Here is a 26,281-nt window from a genome sequence, read left to right as displayed (position 1 = left end):
CCCCCAACAGTACTCAGACAGGAGTACTTGTTATGTAGGGGCACTTCCACCGGGGTGCTCTCAATCACCCGTGTTTTACCCTTCCTGGCTGTCACCCACTTGGCCTCCTCCCGTGGCCCTGGTGTGACCACCTGATGATAGCTCTTGTCTATCACCTCCTCATTCTCCCTCACCTGCCTAAGATCGTCAAGCTGCAGTTCCAGCTCCCTAACACGGGCCCTCAGGAACCGCAGCTCGACACACCCCTCACAGATGTGGATGTCCGGGAGGCCAGGTGCCTCCAGGACCTCCCACATACTGCACTGCGAGCACCACACTGGCTTAACACTCATATTTCACCCTTTCTTCCAAGGTACACAGAGAAAAGTAAATTAGAAATAAATAAAAAAAATAAGAAATTCACCCCTGCTCGCCCTTTCTGCCTAAGCCCGATGAGCCAAAGTCCCTCAGTTCTCACTCAGCTCCCTCTCACTCTGCTGCCCGCTCCCAACGCTGCCTGTTAGATAGTGGGGACTGCCTTTTAAACCTCCCGTGCACTAAAAAAACCTCAAAAGATGATAGGGATTTTAAGCTCTCAGAAACTGCAAAGCTAGTGGAACAGTGGTTAACTGGATAATGTTATAGGCCTCAGTAAAATGATCAATTTAATGGAGGTGATACTGGAAAACTGAGTTTGGGGGACTCCTTTGTTTGCTCTGCAGTTGAAGAAACATTGAGTTTTGAGTGGAGTTTTTGGGTGTCTCAAGGAGAGATATAAGTGGATGAGAAACTGTGACAATACTGTGCCTTTTAAGAAATGTATTTGTATCATGGTTCTTTTAACCATATGTTAAGAGCCAGCTCTGTTCAAATGGTGCTGATCTGTCTGCTCCACGCAGTCCACATGTTGAGAATGTAGAAGAATAATTGATCCTAGATACTGGGGTGTTTGTTTTAATCTGAGCTAATCCATTTCTGTCCAAGTATTTTTGGTTTCTCCCCTGGGGTTTCAGAGAAGAGATTGATTAGGTTGATTGACAAGAAAAAAAGAGTCATGTGCTAATGGGAAGAGTTAAGCCAACAGGGAAGAACAGGTTTAGTTTCTGCTTGGATCTGCAAGGAGCAGATTTGCAAGATCTTTCTCATTCTCCCTCGCTCGCTCTCTCCTTCTCTCTCCTAGCAAAGTGAATGCTGAGGAATGTGCTAGAAAAAAATCAGTGCAACCGTGCCAATCCCAAGCAAGAAGCCTTTGTATCAAACTAATGGTAACCCTTCACTGGTTTGTGTGTCTGTGAAGATATTACTGGGGTAAAGGAATAGTGGGAATTTGAATTGTCTTTGTGTGTTTATATTGAGATCTTTCCCATTATTTTTGTTGGGTGTAATGTTGTTCACTTGCTTTAATAAATATTTCTTTTTATCAAAAGTTCATCAGTAGACTCTTGTGAATTTGTTCAATTACTTGCCTCCCAAGATTTCTTAAATTTTGGATGTGTCAAGCCAGGTTTTCCTCTGCAATCTGACTTATCCAGTATTGATAGCAACTAGGATCATAACAATATGTAAATTGGTACCATGCCAAAAGTAGCAGTGAAAACATAAGTGTATGTGCTTTATTATGTCTTCATAATACCACTTCATAATGGCCACTTGTGCTTATTGTTTGCTTTAAAAAATTTTTTTATAGATTTAAATCTCAAAAACTTTGCAGCACCATGACATATGCTCAAGCTGAATCATTTATATGTAAATATTAATGGCTGAGCTATACTGAGAACGAATCTCATTGTTGAATACATTTAAGGCTTTGATATGGAGATGCCAGTGTTAGACTAGGGTGGACAAGGTGAAAGGTCACATTACACCAGGTTATAGTCCAACAGGTTTACTTGAAATCACAAGCTTTTGGAGCACTGCTCCTTCACCAGGTGACTCCACCTGATGAAGGAACAGCACTCTGAAAGCTTGTGATTTCAAATAAACCTGTAGGACTATAACCTGGTTGTGTGATCTCTCATATTTAAGGCTGGAATAGACAGACATTTGATATCTCAGGGTATCAAGGGATGTGGGGAATGGGCATGAAGGTGGAGTTGAAACCCAAGATCAGCCATGATCATACTGAATGGTGGAGCAAACTTGGTGGCTTGTATGGCCTATTCCTACTTGTGTTCATCACTTCTAGAATTGCACAATCCCAGGCGTGTGGCAAAGCAGTGAATCCTTTGAGAACTTCCAATCATCTCAAAGGAGAGGAATCCTCATTTGTTTATATTTGGACTGAGCCCAAAATAAAATCAGTGCCTTTAACTGTTTTTGGGATTGAGTTAATCAGCCAAATGATAGTAGATTGTAGATAGTGTTTCCCTTCAGTTTGTTTCTCAGCACGGTGCAACTGACAGTTGTCTGAAGGAGGTTGGAATGAAATGCTCGCATATGATGTTTAATAGTCCTATTTCATAATTAATAACTAGGTATGGAGACCTGGTGCTTATTACAGTTATAATCCAGAGTCTGATGTTGTTTTCCTATGGTTTGTAATTTAAAGCTCATTAAGTGTTCAACTCACTTGGTTGTACCCCAGAAAGTTATGTATTTTAAGTGTTTTCTGTTGGATAAAGTTATAAAATAATGCCCTCTACTGATGAGATATACACAATGCATAGTTGTGCATTTACGATGACTTCAACAGTTCTATTCAGTTACTATTATTCATTTTTTTCACTAGCCGCCTTCTTTTGGTGTGGATGTTTACTGGGCTCTGGTTCTATGGGCACCAGGCAGTTTACTTGACTCTGGGAATCTCACAATGCAGCCTTATCCCAATCCTTACTCAGCATTCACACTTGAGCAATTCTGACATTGGTTGCGAGATAGCGATTGGGCGCAGAATCCTTGCCCGATTTTTGCCCTCCTTAACCAAGGGGTGCTGAGGCCAATTGTAACACCTCAACTGCAGCTCTGGCTGAGATAATGTAATGCAGCTTGGCATCAACTTTAGGATGTTTCTGGTCTTTCTGTTTTATGCATTCAGTGCCTCAACCAGAAAAGTGGTCATGTGAAAGCATATTCAGTTTATTTCCAAAATATTCTGAATTGCCTGCTGTTTTGTGCGGGGCACCGAGAGAATTAACCTTTTTGCAATATATTTATACTAAAAGCACATCAGCTAAAAGATTGTGCAATTACTTGGGGTTATTTATGATATTATAAATATTATTGTAATAGAGCATTGAAGGAAAATCTACCATTTAAACAAAAATAACAAATGCATGGGATATATGTTGAGATGATGGTAAATTCCAGAAAAATGGTGGGAGCAGTGTAACTTCCACCATTGAATATGTTAGCTCCATTACTCACTGCATGCCTAATTTATATTTAGTTAGGGAAGATTGCAATTCACATAGAACTGTTGCAAAATTGCAATTGTGCTCAACTTTTTTTTGGTGCTGGAAAAGTTATTATAACTGGCATCTTTAATATTGAAAGTCTCAGAGTGGGTGAGAAAGGATAACAAGATAAAGCAAGGAATAGATGATGAGCTGTGCACAGAGATTGGGAAGGGTGGCTGAAGACTTTAGAAGAGATGTTCATGGCAGTAGTTAGAGCAGAGTGGAAATGGCTGAAGAAAGTGATGAAGGGAAGGGACAAAGGAAAAAAAGCCAGAGTTATTGGTGTCAAGGGTGTAGAGTGGATATAAAACTTGGAGAAGTTTGCAATAATGGGGTAGGTTGAGGCTGAGGAGAAAGGGCACTTTGAGACTGAGGAGAGATTTGAAAACAAGAGCAAGGATTTTAAATTGAATGCGTTCAAGTCAGGTAGCCTTTGTAGGTAAAGAATGGAATGATGGGTGATTGAAACTTTGTATAGGACATGATATGGTAGCTGATTTTAGGATGAGTTGAATTTTACCAAGATTGAAAGAGGAATATCTTGGTGAAGCTGAATTATAAAATGCCAGAAGCATGAATGTAGCATCCTATAGCAGAGGCACTAGAGCAAAATGGACATGATCAATGCTGTAAAGGTGGAAATAAATTGTCTTCATGGGATGAAGTTTGGCATTTGAAGTTCAAACTGGATCATTGAATTCCTACAGTGCAGAAAGAGGCCACAATTGCAACAGGCAGTTTAATAAATTGACATCTCTAAACCATCTATGAAATTAACATGGACTATTTTTTGATTTGTTTTAAATTATTCGCTGATGGCAAAATATTCTAAATATTTATTGTTCACCTAAATTTATATTGATAGAATTGACATAACATTGATATATTCTCCATTACAGAGTGCAACTCCGGTTCCCATTTCACAGCAGGTTAGAACACCACAAGCTACAGCTGCAGCTGATCAGAACGATGCCCTTGCCAAACTCTTCAATGCTTTTGATGTAAAGGAAACGTCTCACCATTTAATAATTTCTCATTTGGATCTGCACGTCTGTGACGACATTCATGTGAAGGAGAGAGGTACAGAGTGCACTGCCTTTATGAACCCAAGAACTGTAATGATTAGAATGAAACTTGGAATTCTGTTCAATGTTTACGTGCATAGAACATAGAACATAGAAAGCCACAGCACAAACAGGCCCTTCGGCCCACAAGTTGCGCTGATCATATCCCTACCTCTAGGCCTATCTATAGCCCTCAATCCCATTAAATCCCATGTACTCATCCAGAAGTCTCTTAAAAGACCCCAACGAGTTTGCCTCCACCACCACCGACGTCAGCCGATTCCACTCACCCACCACCCTCTGAGTGAAAAACTTACCCCTGACATCTCCTCTGTACCTACCCCCCAGCACCTTAAACCTGTGTCCTCTCGTAGCAACCATTTCAGCCCTTGGAAATCGCCTCTGAGAGTCTACCCTATCCAGACCTCTCAACATCTTGTAAACCTCTATCAGGTCACCTCTCATCCTTCGTCTCTCCAGGGAGAAGAGACCAAGCTCCCTCAACCTATCCTCATAAGGCATGCCCCCCAATCCAGGCAACATCCTTGTAAATCTCCTCTGCACCCTTTCAATGGCTTCAACATCTTTCCTGTAATGAGGTGACCAGAACTGCGCGCAGTACTCCAAGTGGGGTCTAACCAGGGTCCTATAAAGCTGCAGCATTATCTCCCGACTCCTAAACTCAATCCCTCGATTAATGAAGGCTAGTACGCCGTACGCCTTCTTGACCGCATCCTCCACCTGCGAGGCCGATTTAAGAGTCCTATCATGTGCAATTCTCAGACCTTTTTGCACATGATGTTAGGATACCAAGTTAGAAACCGAAACAGGTATATTATAAAATCAGATTAGACCCCAACAATTTGCTATTTTGGCATTAATGTGAGGATATGATGTTTCACTCCAGGCTCAATTCTACTGACAAACTAGGGTTTTCTTATTAAAACAGCTTTTATTTAACAGCACAATTTAACCATAACAAACTAATTAGCTTAACATTTGAACAATGCTTAAACATGACAAAATACAATTCTTAACTCCTAACCTATCGTTATGAGTTCCAATTCAAGTAATATTCCTCTTATAGAGTTAAACACCCTCTTTAAAATTAGTTAAAAAAACACAGGCGTACTTGCTTGACTTGGGTTAACAGTCCTAGAGCTTTCAGAACACCTCTGGAGAGAGCAGCACCTTTTTTTTTCTGGCAGTCCAGAACGGAAAGCTTCCTTTCTTGCAAGTTTAGCTCCTCCCATTAAACACATGACTCTGTCCCTGTCAATCAACCTAATCAAAACTCTATTCTGAAACCTCAGGGGGAATTAAATAAACAAAAGGTACATTAACTCTGCAAAGTTACACATTCCTTAACTAAAACCAGTTATTAGCCTGCATTCTCAGCATCTGCTGCATGTTTACCAGACCAACCATCTTTTGTATCAAAAAGCAACACCACCTTAAATATGAAATGCACCAAATAGTCTCATCATAAAATTTTGCCAGATTTATTAATTGAAATTTGTAAAACTTTAATTTTGCAATGTCATAGAGCGCAAATAAGAGTTATGAAACTCAAACATAGAACTAGTTTGGTAAAGTTAATACAAATTTTGCCTTTGTGCAGTTTAGTAAAAGCCACATTCACTTATTTGTCTTGAACCGACTTCCGCCCCGCTCGCCGTAACAAGAGCCGAACACAACAGCTCTCCTCCTCAGCAACTGGCTAAAACATTGCAAAGGCAAATGTGAAGCTTTCCTTGCCCTCTCGCCAGGGATACTTTCCCGTAAATCCAAAATAACGTCTGTTACCTTGAAGAAGGTGGAAGATGTCAGTGGTGCGGAATGTTCTGAGCCTGTCCAGACAAAGCGTTATACGTACTGTACTTGGTGCTGGCTCTGTCCGAGCATATCGTGGAGATACTCCTGATGGTGAAATGAGAGACATGCCTGAATGCACTGAGCAGTTCAAAAAAGGACAGATTTGGCTACAAAATAACAAGTAGATCAATGAGATATTAATAGACACATATATAAAAAGAGAGAATATGGAATGATGTACTCGATCCTTGCAGTCAGAGAACACATTTTGTTTTGCAAATTGTGTGTCTTCCAAGTTGCAGATTGTAAGATAAATACAAATGAGGATAATGGTAGGTGTATAACTTTTTGGCTTATTGATTGCACATCCTCAGTGTAAATGTAAATAAAAATAAAATTTATATCAACTCAGCAATTATTAAATGCCAAATTAAATGCTGAATTTCACAACCTGTCTAATTACTTAATGAATACTTGCTGGGCATTCACAGATGGGTGCGTGTTGCAGGATGCCACTTGTTCACGAATCTGCAGTGTTTATCACCACAGATATTTTGCATGTTCTAATGAGGATGGTATCTTGTCAATTACATCAATGAATATTGATACATCATTTGAGCAATTGTAGCTCATCCACGTGCATCCTCCTCTTCCTTCAGGTACCATGCCTTTAGAGATTAATGGGGACCATGGACTTCCAATGGATTTGTCCATGATTATGCTTGGCAAAGTACCACAGCAGCGATTTGCATGTTGCCTTCTGCAAAATGGCAGATCAAGAAACTTTGCCACTTTTGACCATCTGCCATCAGGCATTTCAGAAGTATTTACAGGCTAATAATCAATTTGTTTAGTCATGTTATGCATGGCCATCAAGCCCTGAAGTAGGACTTGAACCTGAAACTTCTGGGCCAGAGGTAGGGGCGCTCACCCACCTGCAAAAGACCATAAATGGGATTTACTGCGCAACCCACCGCATGTTTCAAGGTAGCATGATCTCATTGCTGTTGTCAATGAGGTTTCCCATTGAATACTCCTCTTGTTGCTGGGAAACCTGCAGCAGGGATGCGCTGTCAGCGGACTGGAAGATCCCACCAGTGTGAATGGCCAGAATATTCCAGCCCATATTTTTCCTCGCTGCCCCAAGCATCCAACTGCCCTTGAATTAACTCCTTGGTGCAAAAATGTAATTGCAAGGTTTTGGCCCCAGTGATTTTATCCAAGTTGCATCAAATGAAGAACTCCCACCTGACATTTAAACTGTGAAATTTGTCTTTGATCAATTCCACTAGATAATATTATGGACATATCATAGAAATCATAGAAACCCTACAGTGCAGAAGGAGGCCATTCGGCCCATCGAGTCTGCACCGACCACAATCCCACCCAGGCCCTATCCCCACATATTTACCCACTAATCTACGCATCCCAGGACTCTAAGGGGCAATTTTTTTTTTTTAACCTGGCCAATCAACCTAACCCGCACATCTTTGGACTGTGGGAGGAAACCGGAGCACCCGGAGGAAACCCATGCAGACACGAGGAGAATGTGCAAACTCCACACAGACAGTGACCCGAGCCGGGAATCGAACCTGGGACCCTGGAGCTGTGAAGCAGCAGTGCTAACCACTGTGCTACCGTGCCGCCCGTATCTTCACTATACTTGCTCAATACCATTAAATGTTTTTTGTGATTCATTCTTACATAAGAACATAAGAAATAGGGGCAGGAGTAGGCCATCTAGCCCCTCGAGCCTGCCCCGCCATTCAATAAGATCATGGCTGATCTGATAGTGGTTTAGTTTCACTTACCCGCCCGCTCACCATAACCCTTAGTTCCCTTATTGATCAAAAATCTATCTACCTGTGACTTAAACATATTTAACGAGGTAACCTCCACTGCTTCAATGGGCAGAGAATTCCAGAGATTCGCTACCCTCTGAGAGAAGAAGTTCCTCCTCAACTCTGCCCAAAACTGACTCCCCCTTATTTTGAGGCTGTGTCCTCTAGTTCTTGTTTCCTTTCTAAGTGGAAAGAATCTCTCTGCCTCTACCCTATCTAGCCCCTTCATTATCTTATATGTCTCTATAAGATCTCCCCTCAGCCTTCTAAACTCCAACGAGTACAGGCCCAATCTACTCAAACTCTCCTCATAAGTTAACCCCCTCATCTCCGGTATCAACCTGGTGAATCTTCCCTATACTCCCTCCTCGGCCAATACATCCTTCCGCAAATAAGGGGACCAAAATTGCACACAGTACTCTAGTTGTGGCCTCACCAGTACCTTGTACAATTGCAGCAAGACCTCCCTGCTTTTATACTCCACCCCCTTCGCGATAAAGGCCAACATTCCATTTGCCGCCTTGATCACCTGCAAACTGAGTTTTTGCGATTCATGCACAGTAGCATGTTGTAATTTTTCACCATTTAAATAATAGTCCATTTTACTATTATTCCTTCCAGAGTAGATAACCTCACACTTGTGAACGTTATACTCCATCTGCCAGATCCTCGCCCACTCAATTAGCCTATCCAAATCTCTCTGCAGACTTTCCGCATCCTCCATGCAATTCGCTTTCCCACTCATCTTTGTATCATCTGCAAACTTTGTTACCCTACACTCAGTCCCCTCCTCCAGATCATCTATGTATATGGTAAACAGTTGAGGCCCCAGCACCAATCCCTGCGGCACGCCACTAGTCACCAACTGCCAACCAGAAAAGCACCCATTTATTCCAACTCTCTGCTTCCTGTTAGATAGCCAATCCTCAATCCACGCTAACACTTTATCCCCAACTCCATGTACCCTAATCTTCTGCAGCAACCTTTTGTGAGGCACCTTATCGAACGCCTTCTGGAAATCCAAAAACACCACATCCACCGGTTCCCCTCTGTCAACTGCCCTCGTTACATCTTCATAAAAATCCAGTAAATTCGTCAAACACGACTTTCCCTTCATGAATCCATGCTGCGTCTGCTTGATCGAACCATTTTTGTCCAGGTGTCCTGCTTTTTCTTCTTTAATGATGGATTCCAGCAATTTCCCAACTACGGACGTTAAGCTAACCGGCCTGTAGTTACCCGCCTTTTGTCTACCTCCTTTGTTAAACAGTGGCGTCACATTAGCTGTTTTCCAATCAGCCGGCACTTCCCCAGAGTCCAGTGAATTTTGATAAATTACAACCAATGCATCTGCTATTACTTCTGCCATTTCTTTCAGTACCCTGGGATGCATTCCATCCGGGCCCAGGGACTTGTCTGCCTTTAGTCCCATTAGCCTACCACGCACTACCTCTTTAGTAATAGTAATTGTTTTAAGGACCTCACTCCCTACAGTCCCACGACCATCAATTTTCGGTAAGCTATTTGTGTCCTCTACCGTGAAGACCAACACAAAAAACTTGTTTAAGGCCTCGGCCATTTCCTCGTTTCCCATTATTAAATCCCCCGTCTCGTCTTCTAAGGGTCCAACACTTACTTTAGCTACTTTTTTCCTTTTTAGATATTTGTAAAAACTTTTACTATCAGTTTTTATATTTTGTGCTAGTTTAGTTTCATAATCTATCTTTCCTTTCTTTATCACTTTCTTAGTAGTTCTTTGTTTTTTAAAGCTTTCCCAATCTTCTAATTCCCCACTAGTTTTGGCCACTCTGTACGCATTGGTTTTTAATTTAATACTCTCCTTTATTTCCTTAGTTATCCACGGCTGGTTATCCCTTTTCTTACATTCCTTCTTCATCACAGGAATATATTTTTGCTGAGTACTGAGAAAAATCTCCTTAAAAATCCGCCACTGTTGCTTAGCTGTCCTACCAACTAGTTTGTGCTCCCAGTCTACATTAGCCAATTCTGCCCTCATCCTATTGTACTCCCCTCTGTTCAAGCAGAGGACACTGGTTTGGGACCCTACGTTCTCACCCTCCATTTGTATTAGAAATTCAACCATATTGTGATCACTCATTCCAAGAGGATCCCTCACAAGAAGATCATTAATTTTACCTGTCTCATTACCCCAGTCCAACGCCGGCATCTCCACATCATTACACAGGACCAGATCCAAGATTATTTTCTTGATTATTTTCTTTCAAGAATGCAAGATTCTCTCAAGCTATGTTACGACTCAAAACTGACAGCAGAAATGAGCTTGATGGTTTAATGGTTGTGCCTGAAACTGGGCATGGTATTTAACATATGTTTCATCATTCTACTTATTCGCTGCTCTTGTGACTGAGTCAACTAAATGAAGAGGCTACTAACACCCCAGAATTCTTGTGCAATTTCATCTGACCTAGTTTGATTCATGGATTATGCTTGTCACCTATTTTTTTCCTTCCAATATGTGCAGTATGTAATTGAATTTCATTTACTGTTCTGTTAATTGTATATTATTTAGCTCATTTTGTACACTGTCGTCTTGTCTAACTTTACTGTCACAGTATATTGTCAGGTCTGCAAATCAATGCATTAAAGAATATAACATCATAATAAGGTCATGCTAAACTTCGACATTAGCTTAAATTTCCTCCTTTATCTCCATAACTCTTGATTTCCTTTAATGCCCAAGGATCTATCAATTTCAGTCTTGAATATACTCCTCACCTGTATATCTGAGGTAGAGAATTCCATAGATTTACAACACTGTGAAGCCTTTTAATTTTATCTCAGTCCTAAATGTCTGATCCAATATCCTGAAATTGACTCCCCAGCTAATCAAATTAGCCTTTCAGCATCTACCCTGTCAAGCCATTCAAGAATATTATATGTTTCAATGAGATCACCTCTCATGCTTTGATATTCTGAAGTATATATGCTTATTCTACTCATTGAAGTTTCTGAATCCAAATAAGAGTGAAATTACTGGCCTAGTCAATTTCTTATTTATTTCCAAACTTTACTTCAAATTCTCATCACTTTAAACATGTTTGATACCTTTTTGGGCAAAATGTAATCCAAAACCTTTTAGAAATCTGTTATTTTCAATTATTGAGATTTGGTTGGACAAGTTACAACTCCGCAGGTAAAGCTCACCCTGTCTTCCAAAGTTTGAACTCGAGTGTATCAAGTTTTGTGAAAATGGGTGAATCGTTAGCTTGCTTATTAATTGATGGTGAAGATGATGTTTAAGGAAAAAATATGATTCCAGTATTGTTATTTTGAATTTGTTGATATAGTTCCAGTAATCTTTGTTTTCTAACATTTATTGACAGGGTTTCCAAAACAGATCACAGGTGGAGCCATGCAGTTGTCTTTTACACAGATTACAGTGGATTACTATCCCTATCACAGAGCAGGTATAATATTAAAATACTATGAAATTCCCAAAATGTACATTACAAATCTCTCCATCACCTCATTTCACCATCTCTCTTCACCCACCTCCAACCCTACATCTTAGTGTTCTTTAATTCTCATATTCTACCCGCCTTTGAACTTCTATCCACTCCACCATTATCTACAATTTCAGCTGTCTCTGCCCTGCTCTCTAGAACTCCCTCCCTCAGCCCCCCTTACTACCACTCTTGACTTCTAAAAGCACATTCAAAATCAAAAAGCTTATCTTTTCAGTTATGTTTTGTCATTTTTCCTAATAATTGTTCCTGTTATCTGATTCATAGAGTCGTAGAAACCCTATAGTGCAGAAGGAGGCCATTTGGCCCATCGAGTCTGCACCGACAACAATCCTACCCAGGCCCTATCCCTTTCATACCTCATATTTACCCCGCTAATCTCCCAAACTTATGCATCCCAGGACATTTAAGGGGCAATTTAGCATGGCCAATCAACCTAACCTGCACATCTTTGGAGTGTGGGAGGAAACAGGAGCACCCAAGGGAAACCCATGGAAACACGGGGAGAAGGTGCAAACTCCACACAGACAGTGACCCAAGCCAGGAATCGAACCCAGGTCTCTGGAGCTGTGAGGCAGCAGTGCTAACGTGCCGGTGTTGTTGTTAATGATTGTTAAACAACAAATACTTACTTTTATATTTTGCTTTTAACATCGTAAAATGTTACATGGTGCTTCACAGAAACACAGTCAGTTAAAAAAGCAATGGGCAATATGACTCGGGGCTTAGTTAAAATGGATTTTAAATAGTGCTTTAGAGTTTAGAGGAGTAAAGGGAACTGGAGAGACTAAGTTCATTTAAGTTTATTTGTTAGTGTCACAAATGAAATTATGTTAAAACTGCAATAAAATTACTGTGAAAATGCCCCAAGGGATGAAATTCCAGAGCTTGGAGCCTAGATGGCTGAAGGCACGCTGGTTAATAATGGATGGACTGAAGGACATGTGGGATATTTGACGGGCTGGAGTTGAAAGAATGCACGATTCTCAATTGATTATAGGACTGGAGAAGGTTACAGAGATTGGGCAAGCAAAACCATTTGGTGATTTGAATGTGAAGATGAGAATTTTAAATTGGAAGCATTGGGGAGGCTTGGAGCCAATGTCGGTCAGTGAACACAGTGGTGATGTGTAAGCAAGATTAGGCATGGGATTGATTTTGATTTGATTTATTATTGTCACATGTATTAGCATACAGTGGAAAGTATTGTTTCTTGTGCGCTATACAGACAGAGCATACCATTCATCAAGAAGAATCGGGCATCTTAGCTTTAAATAATATTTATTGCGGTGGGAAAATGGAAGATGGGAAATAAGCCAGATGAGCATTGGTATAGTTGAATCTGGAGTTGTCAAAGGCATGCGTGAAGATTTTGGCGGTAGATGAATGTTAAGGCAGGAGCAATAGTATGAAAGTGGAAATGGACAGTCTTTATGATTTAAAGCATATAGGGTCAGAATTTCAACATAGGATGCTGTGGTTGCAAACAGCCCTGGTGCAGTGTGAGCTGGGTAAAGATTGGGAACAGTGCTTGAAGAAGGGAATATTTGGAATAGATGCCTGGAGAAATTTGAAAATAACTCTTGACTCATTTCTCCCCCGACCCTGCCAAAGGAACATGGTACTTTGTGCTTTTCAAAATACGAGTGTTTGAATATTTCATATGTCATATAGGAGTGAAATTCCTGACTTGACAAGCTTTGTTTTGTAAAATAATGTGTAGGAGACAGCTGCCAGCACTGGATGTATTATAATGAATCCACAAAAACTAGGTCAACGTGGGCAAAAGAGTTACTGAAGGAATTCAAGTCCAATGTTGACATGCTAAAACAAGCAGTGAAGGATTATAGTAAATCAAAACCTACATCACCTCCACATGGATCACCTCCGCATGTATTAATAGGTAGGTATACCTTTTGTTCTTTAAAATAAGTAGCAATTTTTTCTAATATTGTGAGGGAAAGGGGTCTTATATCTTTGAATGCTGATACAGATGCTTCCAGTTAACTATGAAAAATGTTGACTAAAGTTGTAACTTGCAATACTGATCATAGTAGACTTGAGATAAAATAGGCATGCACAAATCTTGCTACTGAAGAAAAAAGAACAGTACAGCACAGGAACAGGCTCTTCAGCCCACCAAGCCTGCGCTGACACATGGCACCATCTAAAAACCTTTTACTTCTATAGGCTCTGTATTCCTCTATTCCCTGCCTATTCATGTATCAGTCAAGATGCCACTTAAATGTTGCTATTGTATCTTCTTCGCCACCTCCTCTGGCAGCTCATTCCAGGCACTTAACATCCTCTTATTGCCCTGCTTTGGCTTAGCTTGCATCGAAGAGTGCTAGGAAATTGCCACAAGAGAATCAATTAGAACCAAAGCTGGTTTTGGGATTGTCAGATGTTTCAAGTTGATTAGATTCCATCTTCAAAAGGAAAAAGTACCAAACCAATTGCACTTTCTGATTGCAGCCACTTTGAAACTTCTTCATTTGCACATCTCTCTTTATTTAAACAATTGCCTGATAGATTAATTTGCTTGGCAAAGGACTTTTCAGGAATCTTGTTGTGGATAAGCTGTGCTTGCACTGTTTGCAAAGTATTTGAAACACACACAACTTCGTAAAGCAGTAACCATCATTTCAAGAATTTTTGGTCCACATCTTTTATGCACTTGTTTTGATTTTATACAGAAACCACACTCAGACATAAACCTGTAACTACAGGAAAAGAACAGCTGTCAAAAGGAACCAGTCCTGCTAATATTTCACCTGCAGCTAGTCAGCAATCAAAGACAAAATTATTATCCAGTTGCTTTGTATTCAGAGTGGAGGATTTAAATATTTATCAGGTGAGGACAAGATATTTTGGAGCTGGAATTTATTTAACCTGTATAATTTCTGACATGTTTTTCTGATCTTATATTAAATTCTAATGTAATACTATTGTAATTCCGCTTAAGGGAGAAACTATGTTTGATATTACAGAGTAAATTCCTTTAGATTTCCCTTAGAATAAATCTCAAGGAAACCTATATTTTATGCATTTTAATTCGTTAAAAAATCAAAAGCTCCTGGTGTGCAACTGCTAAGCTTTTTTGTGCTCACAGTCCTGCTGCTCCAATTAAGTGGAGTTTTGATCATAAGGAGCAGTCGTGTGGTTTTATGAGTCTTGCATCATACTGTACAAACATCCTGGAATATTTTGAAATGATAACTAAGCTTGTGAGGGAGAATATTTCCGTAAAATATATTGTAACTTATTTAGAATTTCAAAAGACATTTGACAAGCTTCTTATGCAGTGAGGAAGGAAGCTTATTATCCAATTATGTAACTGGTTTGACAATTAGCGTGACCACAAAAGATAGAGGGTGTTGATAAAGGAAGGCACTTGGCTTTTGCAATTAGTGTGGTTTCTGCACGGATCTGTTCTGGTGCCACTGCAATTTTTTATCTTTGAGAATGATGATTTGAACAGTTATCTATAATGATAGTGTTAAATCTGCCCAAGCTTCATGGCTGGGTAATGACTCAAAAAACTATTTACTGTGTTTAACTCAACATGAAGAAAATGTGGGTGAGGTGAAATATGGCTGGTGAATTTCATTATGAATTAGTGCATGTAGCTACAAGTGACAGTAAATGTGAAAAAGCTAAAAAAGGCATACAATGGCACTGGATTATAAATTAGTGATACATTTAGAATGGTGCGGCTAGTGCTGGAATGTGGCACATTATTTTGGATATCTGAAAGCCTATACATATGTTATAAAGGATTCAGAGTGATCCAGATGACGTCCGGCATTGGGCTACACAGATCTGGAGAAAGGCTTGAACCTTTCCTGGGGGGAAAAAGACTGTGGGGGAAGGTGTGGCATGTTTTAGGATTAGAGGACATAGAAATAGGAATACAAGCCATTCAGTCCCTTGGGACTGTTCTGTCATTCATTTATTTTATGGCTTACCGTAGAGTTCCACAGTGCAGAAGGAGGCCATTCAACCGCACCGACCACAATCCCACCCAGGCCCTATTGTATTTACCCCACTAATCCCTCTGACACTAAGGGACAATTTAGCATGGCCAATTAACCTGACCCCACATCTTTGGACTGCGGGAGGAAACCAAAGCACCCAGAGGAAACCCATGCAGACACTGGGAGAATGTGCAAACTCCACCCACTTATCTGTGCCTCAACTCTGTTTAGTAGCCTTTGCTCCATGGCCCTGAATGCTCTTATCTCAGAAAAATCCATTGATTCCAGTCTTGAAATTTTTAATTGATACCACTTTTGGTGGAGAGACTTCCAAATTTTCATGAGCAATAATGTGGAAAAAGTTATTTGTGATTTCACTCCTAAATGGGCTAGCTGTACTTTTAAGATAATGCCCTCTTGTGCTTTATACTCCCAACTGATACTGAAGTACGAAATTCATATGTCTTGAACAAGTTTAGAGTTGAAAACATTTTTTTCCTCACACAGGTTAATGGATATATGCCACAGATTCTGAGATAAGTAAATTGATTTGGGGTTAATAAACACAATTATAAAAATTAGAACCATGGTCATTATCTGTTGGCGAGGCAAATTGATGGTTGCAGGGTCAGCAGTGGCATTGTTTGTTTTTTAGAAATGGTGGGGGAAGGAATTTTATCTTTAAGGGTGAGATAGAAGGTGATTCCATAGTAGAATAACCAGATAAAAGCAAAATACTGTTGATGGTGTGCTTATGAAATAAAACAAAATACTGGAAATAGCAAATCAGATGAGGCAGCATCAGTGGAGAGAGAAGCAAGTTTCAAGTTGATGACCCTTCATCAGAAATCCCTACAGTAGTTCATTGAATAAGCAATAGGCTCTGTTTACTTAACAATTATGTCTTGTGGCTTTTAAAAGACCCAGCTGCACATTAGCAGCAGGCCTTGTATTATACATTCAATACATAACACTTGTTCTTTCAGAACATGGCATATATGCTGATTTACTCTGAGTGTCCATCACATTTCAGCATCAATCCAGATGTCGGGTACACTCAAATTTCATATTTTAAAGAAAATGATAAAAACATAATAAACAGCAGTAGCAAGCAAGAATGCAAACACTGAAATGTTGGATTCTACATGAATTTAAGAATTTGTGATTACGTTAACATTTGTAACATCTAAACATAGAAAACTACAGCACAAAACAGGCCTTTCGGCCCCACAAGTTGTGCCGAACATATCCCTACCTTCTAGTCCTTCCTCTAACCCTCCATCCTATTAAGTCCCATGTACTCATCCAGGAGTCTCTTAAAAGACCCTATTGAGTTTGCCTCCACCACTCGCCCACCACCCTCTGTGTGAAAAACTTCCCCCTAACATTTCCCCTGTACCTACACCCCAGCACCTTAAACCTGTGTCCTCTCGCAGCAGCCAATTCCACCCTGGGAAAAAGCCTCTGAGAGTCCATGCCTCTCAACATCTTATATACCTCTATTAGGTCTCCTCTCATCCGACGTCTCTCCAAGGAGAAAAGACCAAGCTCCCTCATAAGGCATGCCACTCAATCCAGGCAACATCCTTGTAAATCGCCTCTGCACCCTTTCAATCTTTTCCACATCCTTCCTGTAATGAGGCGACCAGAACTGAGCACAGTACTCCAAGTGGGGTCTGACGAGGGTCTTATATAGCTGCATCATTATCCCCGGACTCCTAAACTCAATCCCTCGATTGATAAAGGCTAGCACACCATACGCCTTCTTAACCACCTCCTCCACCTGCAGGGCCGATTTTAGAGTCCTATGGACCCGGACCCCAAGGTCCTTCTGATCCTCTACAGTACTAAGAGTCTTTCCCTTTATATTGTACTCCTTCATCCCATTTGACCTGCCAAAATGGACCACTACGCATTTATCTGGGTTGAAGTCCATCTGCCACTTCTCCGCCCAGTCTTGCATCCTATCTATGTCCCTCTGTAACTTCTGACATCCCTCCAGACTATCCACAACCCCACCAACATTCGTGTCGTCGGCAAACTTACCAACCCATCCCTCCACTTCCTCATCCAGGTCATTTATGAAAATGACAAAAGCCAGGGTCCCAGAACAGATCCCTGGGGCACACCACTGGTGACTGACCTCCATTTAGAAAAAGACCCATCTATACACACTCTCTGCCTCCTTTGGGCAAGCCAGTTCTGGATCCACAGGGCAGCAGCCCCTTGGATCCCATGCCCTCTCACTTTTTCTAGAAGCCTTGCATGGGGGACCTTATCGAACGCCTTGCTAAAATCCATATAAACCACATCTATCGCTTTCCCTTTGTCAATGTGTTTAGTCACATTTTCGAAGAACTCCACCAGGCTCGTAAGGCACGATCTGCCTTTGACAAAGCCATGCTGAGTATTCTTGAGCATACTAAACCTCTCTAAATGCTCATAAATCTTGACCCTCAGGATCTTCTCCATCAGCTTACCAACCACTGAGGTTAGACTCACCGGTCGGTAATTTCCTGGGCTATCCCTATTCCCCTTCTTGAAAATAGGAACCACATCCGCAATCCTCCAATCCTCCGGCACCTCTCCCGTCTCCATCGACGACGCAAAGATCATCGCCAGAGGCTCTGCAATCTCTTCTCTCGCCTCCCACAGTAACCTGGGGTACATCCCATCCGGACCCGGCGACTTATCTATCTTGATGCCATTCAAAGATTCCAGCACAACCTCTTTGTTAAAGTCCACATACTCAATCTTTTCAGTCCACCGCAAGCCCACAGTACATCCACCCATGTCCTTCTCCTCTGTGAAAACCGAGGCAAAATACTCATTAAGCACCTCTGCCATTTCTACTGGTTCTGTACTGATTTTCCTGCCTTCACCTTTTATAGGCCCTATTCCTTCACGACTCATCCTTTTACTCTTCACATAATTATAGAATGCCTTAGGGTTTTCCTTAATTTTACTTGCCAAGGCCTTCTTGTGACCCCTTCTGGCTCTCCTAATTTCCTTCTTTAGTCCCTTCCTACAAGCCGTATACTCATCTAGATCCCTATCTTCGCCAAGCTCTCTGAACCTTTTGCACGCTTTCCTTTTCTTCTCGACTAGGTCCCGCACAGCTTTCATGCACCACGGTTCCTTTAACCTACCAACTCCTCCCTGTCTGCTTGGAACATTGTCCTGTAGAACCCTAGACAGACATTCCTTGAAAAACGTCCACCTCTCTTCAGTAGATTTCCCCGAGAATACCTCCTTCCAATTTACTCCTCTAATTTGCTGCCTCATGTCTTCATATTTCCCCTTACTCCATATAAACGCTTTCTTAGCTTGCCTGATCCTCTCTTTTTCCAATGCAAGCATAAAGGAGATAGAGTTATGATCACTATCCCCAAGATGCTCTCCCACTGAGAGATCTGACACCTGTCCAGGTTCATTGGTCAGCATCAGATCAAGTGAAGCCTCTCCTCTTGCAGGCTTGTCCATATGCTGTGTCAGGAAACCCTCCTGAACACACCTAACGAACTCCTCCCCATCCAATCCCCTTACCCTTGGGATATTCCAATCTATGTTTGGGAAATTAAAGTCTCCCATCACAACAACTCTGCTATTATTGCAACTCTCCAGGATCTGTTTCCCTATCTGCTTCTCCACCTGCCTGTCACTATTGGGCGGCCTATAGAAAACTCCCAGCAAAGTGATCGACCCCTTCCCACTCCGAACTTCCACCCACAGAGACTCTATAGACAATCCCTCCACAGCATACACCTTCTCTACAGCTGTGACACTATTCCTGATCAGCAGTGCTACTCCACCTCCTCTCTTGCCTCCCTCCCTGTCCTTCCTGAAACATCTGAATCCCGGCACCTGTAGTATCCAGTCCTGTCCCTGAGACATCCAAGTCTCCGTAATGGCCACCACATCACACTTCCAGGCATCAATCCACGCTCTGAGCTCATCCCCTTTATTCACTATACTCCTGGCATTAAAGTAAACACATCTCAATCCTTTGGTCTGAGTTCTCCCCTTCTCTATCCCCCGTCCATCCTCCCTCTTGCACCGTCTAAAACCCTTCTCTGTTTGCGAGCTAACTTCCTCGCTCCCAGTCACCTCGTCTTAATCCCCTCCCCCCAACCTATCTAGTTTAAACTCTCCCCAGTAGCCTTAGACAATCTTCCTGCCAGGATATTGGTCCCCCTGGGATTCAAGTGCCACCCGTTTTTTGTGTACAGGTCACACCTGCCCCTAAAGAGGCCCCAGTGGTCCAGGAACCTGAATCCCTGCCCCATGCACCAGTCCCTCAGCCACACATTCATCCTCCACCTCACTCCATTCCTGCCCTCACCTTCCCGTGGCACAGGCAGCAATCCTGAGATTACTACCTTTTGCTTTCCTCCTTCTCAGCTGTCTCCCTAATTCCCTATACTCTCTTTTCATGACCCATTCCCCCTTCCTCCTTCCTTCCCACATCAGCGGTACCAATATGTACCGCTACCTCTGGCTCCTCTCCCTCCCCCTCAGGATTTCTGGGAGTCGACCAGCGACATCCTGGATCCTGGCCCCAGGGAGGCAGACCACCATCCGAGACTCCCGCCTGCCTCCGCAAAAACGCCTGTCCGACCCCCTTACTGTCGAGTCCCCGATTAACACTACCTTCCTCCTCTTTTCCTTAGCCCTCTGAGTTACAGGGCCGGACTCCACTCCGGAGACATGGCCACTGCTGCTTCCCCCAGGCGGGCTGTCCCCCCCAGCAGTACTCAGGCAGGAGTACTTGTTGTGTAGGGGCACATCCACCGGGGTGCTCTCAATCACCCGAGATTTACCCTTCCTGGCCGTCACCCACTTGGCCTCCACCCGTGGCCCTGGAGTGACCATCTGATGATAGCTCTTGTCTATCACCTCCTCATTCTCCCTTAACAGCCTAAGATCCTCGAGCTGCAGTTCCAGCTCCTTAACACGGTCCCTCAGGAACCGCAGCTCGACACACCCCTCACAGATGTGGATGTCCGGGAGGCCAGGTGCCTCCAGGACCTCCCACACCCTACACTGGGAACAACACACTGGCTTTACACTCATATTTGCCCCTTTATACCAAGGTACACCGAGAAAAGTAAATAAGAAATTAAAAACTCACCCCTGCTCGCCCTGTCCCCCGAAGCCCTGTGAGCCAAAGCCCTTATAGCTCACACTCTGCTCCCTGCTCACTCCACTGCCCGCTCCCGACGCTGCCCGCTGTATACTACAGCCTATCTTTTATACTTTGCGCGCTTAAAAAAACCCTTCCCAGACTCCTTAGCAGCCCACTTCCGGTTTTCAGTTTAAAATTAAGAAAAATACTACTACAAAAATAAAGGCAAAAAAAACACACTAATTGACTAAATAAATAAATCTCTCACCAGCACTCCTGCCACAGATCACTCCCTCTCTGCTTGCTCCAATGGAACAATGAGCATCTTTGAGGCATAAATTGCAAAATCTTAATTCGACAATAACCTTTTGTATATTTGAGAGGCTCTAAACAATGTTTCCAGGCAGAGTAGGAGTTCTCTGTTATATAGCCATCACTGAACATGAAGAAGTTCACGGGTTGTAGACCATAACTTCCAAAATACATTTACACCTTGGACGCTGTTTTTGTGATTTTTATAAGACTGACTATTTATAGAATATGCTGACTTGCTCTCTCTAAGCACTGATTGGCCTCAATATTAGAACTTAAATATTTTTTTTGTCTTCAAATGTGGGCGACATTGGCAAGTAGTATTTATTGGCCATTACTAAGTACCCCAAGGGTATAATGAGTCAACCACATGGCATGAACTGGAATCACACGTAGCCCAGAGTAGGGAACTGTCATGATGATTTTCTGGTGTTAGTCCACAAACTATTATTTTTATTTGTTCAGATTCACAGCTTGGTGTTGTGGGATTTTGAAATCAGATTTTTGGTGCTCTGATGCTTTATGGTACTGTTGATATCACTCTTTGGATAACTTCATAAAATTCCTCACTTTATTCTTTCTGCAGGTTTCTACAGCAGATCAGCGTCGAGATTCCCCAAAAGCAATGATCTGCTGCAACAAGAAGTCATTATATCTTCCAACAGAGATGTCAGCTATTCATATTGAATTCACTGAATATTATTTTCCGGATGGAAAAGATTTCCCTAGTAAGAGTTTGTATTAAACTAGTATATATTATATTAACTTTTTTTTAGCTTATCTTCTCTCACACACCGTTTTTTTCCTTTGGGGAATAGTGGGAAAGTGGTGGAAGGATCCTGAGCTGATTATCACCCATTTAAACCCATCATGAATGCTCCTTCCATGGCCAATTCCTAGCCTTTTATGTTGGATGAAAATAATTTGCACTCTGAAGTGCTTGCACTGTTTAGTTTTAGATTGGAGAGGGGAAGGTAGGTGAGGCATCTTTGAAGTTGAAATAACTGTAAGATGATGCCAACTGACAAGTTACTTCTGCAGATATCAAATATTGCCAGTTCACACCATTGCCTGATCGTTGAGGGGTTCAGTAAGATTTCCATCTACCTTTGTATGGCTTTTGGAGCTGGGGTATTTATCTTGGATAAAGTCTGTGATTTCATACGAGCATACCTTCAAGCTTTTTTATAAAAAGTACGAGACCCGAGGTTAAAAAGGGTGTTACATTTTTTTTTCAAAATTTCATGTGGATGAATTCTTGCTACGGTCTGCTAGTTCAGTTGCCAACTACATTATAATGCTTTGTCAATTTTGAGGATGCTTTTCAGGACTTATTTCGGAGAACCCATCAGCCACTACTAGCACTACCTATTATTTCATAGCAAGTTTAGCCAGTGGAAAAATAGCTTAGAAGAATTTTTATGCAAGTTCGCACCCTTGAACATTAATGTAACCCCCTTCATCTCACTTCTGACTGTCCAAGACAATGCACTATAATTTATTTTGCAGTACCTCTCAGTTGCTCCGAAGAGGCATGCAGTTTACGTCCGTGCGTTCTTCAAACATCTCCTGCTTTCGTAAAGAAAATTGAAACATGTTGTATAATACGATCTATTTTTAATTGTCATAAAGTGTTTGTCCTACATAACTAGGAGATACTGGATATTGTAGCTGTTCTGCTACGTTGCCTTTAAATTCTGCCAATTAAAGTAACACTCTTGCTAATGACTTAAACTGTTGGTACCCAGAAATATAAGAGCAATTTCATCATGCTGTCAGTGGTTGTATTCTATCGTGTTGGATTATTTTGTATGCTGCCAATACTTGTGTGATGTGAATGATCCACTTCATTTCAAATATTAAAAACTGTGAAAACATTTGAGTGTAGAAACCTGAAAATATGTACTTAAACTCTAAATATTTTCCACTTTAGAGTGTATGAATGTCAATATTGTACCATCAATGTGTTCAGCAGATTTTATGGCAGCGATTGGACTATTTGAGTGAAAATATTCTCTTCTGGGCAGTGAAAATTGAATTAATATGGGGTAAACTGGGGCTATACTCATTGGAATTCAGAAGAATGAGGGGAGATCTTATAGAAACATATAAGATTATGAAGGGAATAGATAAGATAGAAGCAGGGAAGTTGTTTCCACTGGCGAGTGAAACTAGAACTAGAGGGCATAGCGTCAAAATAAGGGGAAGCAGATTTAGGACTGAGTTGAGGAGGAACTTCTTCACACAAAGGGTTGTGAATCTGTGGAATTCCCTGCCCAGTGAAGCAGTTGAGGCTACCTCAATGAATGTTTTTAAGGCAAGGATAGATAAATTTTTGAACAGTAAAGGAATTGAGGGTTATGTTGAGCGAGCGGGTAAGTGGAGCTGAGTCCACAAAATGATCAGCCATGATCTTATTGAATGGCGGAGCAGGTTGGAGGGGCCAGATGGCCTACTCCTGCTTCTAGTTCTTATGTTCTAAATGTGGTCAGGTATTTCACCAGGGAGGTGAAAAGAACTTAAAACCTTAAAAGACTTGTACCTGTCAAATTTCATAAATATCCTGTAACATGGATTAAGATAAAAGTGTATTTGCAAAATAGTGCAACAATAGGTAACATTTATTGGGAAATGTAAATTACCACCGTAATGTTGTCTAGCATTTCCGACATGCGTAACTGCTGACTAGTATCCTTTCATTAAAATTCCTTATTAACTTTACTTTGAAAAGTATTCGTAAACATGGATTGTTGGCTTTTATTGAAATTCATTCTTGTGGTCTTGCATTATAGCCTTATGGAATGTGTTGAACAGGTTGGACAAGAACCAACATCAGAGTTCTGTACTTGATCTTCTTTCCTGTACAGGTTACAGTATTATCATTATCTCTAAAGTCGTTGGCTTTTGGTGGGGGTGATTGTCAAAATCACACAACCTTGTCATTCATTGACTTTGCATGACATTCCTTGAATCACATCTGGAAGAATAAATAAGGTGCTTAATTGAAATTTTCTGTGGGTTTTCACCAGGTAGTATTTTTGCTGACTGCTTGCAAACATTAAAGGCTTAAGGCATGAATATCACACTTACACCAAGGCGTTATGCTAAGATAGAGTATACTGAATTTATTGTGCTAGGTAACATTGAATGCCCGTTTTTAGAACTTGAAGTAAACTTTTTATATGCAGATTGTAAAGAAGAATAACAAGTTTTATATTTTAATCAATGTATTGTGGTCTTGAAACTAATTTGGCATAATGACTTAGTTTAGATATATATCAGAAAAGTTCTTGGTAATTGTTAAATATTTTGACATTATATTCAGATCATATGTTTGAGCAAAGACTAAATCAAGCCCAACAAATTGATATATTATTTTGTGTAATTGAAAGATCATTTAAAGTGAAGAAAGGTTTAAGATTTAAAGAAAAATTAAACCTCCGGCATTACTGATTGCTAACAGAATCTTTCAATCCAAAATATTCCACTCAAATAAAATTTGCAGTTCCTGGTCTCAGTCAGAGTAAATTGCAGAAAATTTTTAACATTCTATCTTCAGTTTCATTAGATGGAGATAAAATGCTGCTTTTTCTATAAAACTAAATGGTATATGGGACAGATTTTAAAATCTTAAATTCTAGGTTCTGCTCAAATAATGGAAAAAATATTAAATCTTTACAAACATTTATTATACCTAAATGTAAAAAAGACTCGCATAACCTCAACTTTTTCACCATTTTATCTCTACTTGCCACTATCTCTAAAATTGGCATTTAAAACTTTGTTAAAACTTTGTAAATCTTACAAGCTTTAGTTGAATTTGAATGCATGCTTTTAATTAACAAAAATGCTATAATTTAATCCAATTTAATACTATTGAAAAGGTAGACATAAATGTGCAAAACACAGTGCATTTGATTACAATATTAGAAATGGCAAATCATGGCATCTTGGCAAATCACTGGTGAAAACCCTGACTCTCTCCATTTGATTTTCCGAGCTCGATAAATTACTTTGCTATTAAATCAAGCACAGAAATGGAATAAATACATTCTGCCTCAATTTTGTTATGGTAAAACTCATTTTACTTGAAGTTTTCTTCTTTACCCTGTCGAGTCAGTCTTCATTGATTCGAACTACTCACCAACTTTTGTAATCATCAATATTCTCTTGATATTTATATGACTCCAAAATTATCCTTCATTGTGTAGGAAATCAGTACAATGGGTATTGCCTTTGATATTGATAATCTTATTACTTAACTCTTCAATTTTTTACTAAAGTATGTATACATTCCTGTTTGCAGTTCCTTGCCCTAATCTTTACGCACAGATGAATGCACTACAGTTCACTCTTGATACCAGGAGCATGTTGTGGTTGAACCAGTTTATATTAGACCTGCAGCAGAGTTTGAAACAGTTCACAGCTATCTACAAACTTGATAGTGGGAAAGAGGATGAACATGTTGACGTACGAATCGATGGACTGATGCTCAAGGTATCACATTGCAGCTGAAGGCCAGTAACCTTAAAATTAATCTGTGGGACATTATTTCTTTAATGCATAGACCTGCAATTTATTTCTCCCAGTGGAATCTTTTTAATGCTATTATACCATGGCTTAATTTCAAGATCAGTGTTGTCCAGTTTATTATGTGTATATATGGTTTTCGCCTTTATACTTTTAAAATTTGAAAATAATCCAAAAAAACTGAATCAGTATGAACTTAAACTGGAGGATAACCTTTCACGTTTGGCTGGCAAACAGGTATCCATCAAGTTCTGTGGATGTCTAGGCTGTGTGTTAACGAAAACTACTGTCCATAATTGATGTAGAAGTAATATCCAAAAGTAGAAAGGTCAACAAAATACAGTATACGGACACTCTTGTGATAACTGGGTTGACCATTAACTATTTAAAAGTTATTGTATGTAAGTTGTTGCATTCTCCTCATCAAGAAATCATAGAATCCCTACAGTGCAGAAGGAGGCCATTCGGCCCATCGAGTCTGCACCGACCACAATCCCACCCAGGCTCTATCCCTGGAACCCCACATATTTACCCTGCTAATCCCCCTGACACTAGGGTCAATTTAGCATGGCCAATCCACCTAACCCACATATTTTTGGACTGTGGGAGGAAACTGGAGCACCCAGAGGAAACCCACGCAACACGGGGAGAATGTGCAAACTCTACACAGACAAACTCCGAGGCCGGAATTGAACCCGGGTCCCTGGCGCTGTGAGGCAGCAGTGCTAACCACTGTG

General features: G+C 40.9%; 1 protein-coding gene across 3 annotated transcripts in view; it reads left to right on the top strand.

Moving 5' to 3' along the window:
• bltp3b (bridge-like lipid transfer protein family member 3B) overlaps nucleotides 1-26,281 on the top strand; it is a 136,251-nt gene that overhangs the window by 69,138 nt on the left and 40,832 nt on the right. For 2 of the 3 annotated variants that reach the window (XM_078235478.1, XM_078235480.1), the window contains 7 exons: nucleotides 4,274-4,454; nucleotides 11,460-11,543; nucleotides 13,324-13,503; nucleotides 14,297-14,454; nucleotides 21,601-21,742; nucleotides 23,807-23,881; nucleotides 25,321-25,511. In XM_078235478.1, the coding sequence (XP_078091604.1) occupies nucleotides 4,274-4,454; nucleotides 11,460-11,543; nucleotides 13,324-13,503; nucleotides 14,297-14,454; nucleotides 21,601-21,742; nucleotides 23,807-23,881; nucleotides 25,321-25,511 (1,011 nt within the window). The remainder of the gene's footprint in view (nucleotides 1-4,273; nucleotides 4,455-11,459; nucleotides 11,544-13,323; nucleotides 13,504-14,296; nucleotides 14,455-21,600; nucleotides 21,743-23,806; nucleotides 23,882-25,320; nucleotides 25,512-26,281) is intronic. The other variant, XM_078235479.1, reaches the window with a different exon arrangement.

This window comes from Mustelus asterias, chromosome 19, assembly GCF_964213995.1.
Source record: "Mustelus asterias chromosome 19, sMusAst1.hap1.1, whole genome shotgun sequence".
NCBI classification, from domain to species: Eukaryota; Metazoa; Chordata; class Chondrichthyes; order Carcharhiniformes; family Triakidae; genus Mustelus; species Mustelus asterias.
This window is presented reverse-complemented; position numbering and strand designations above follow the sequence as displayed.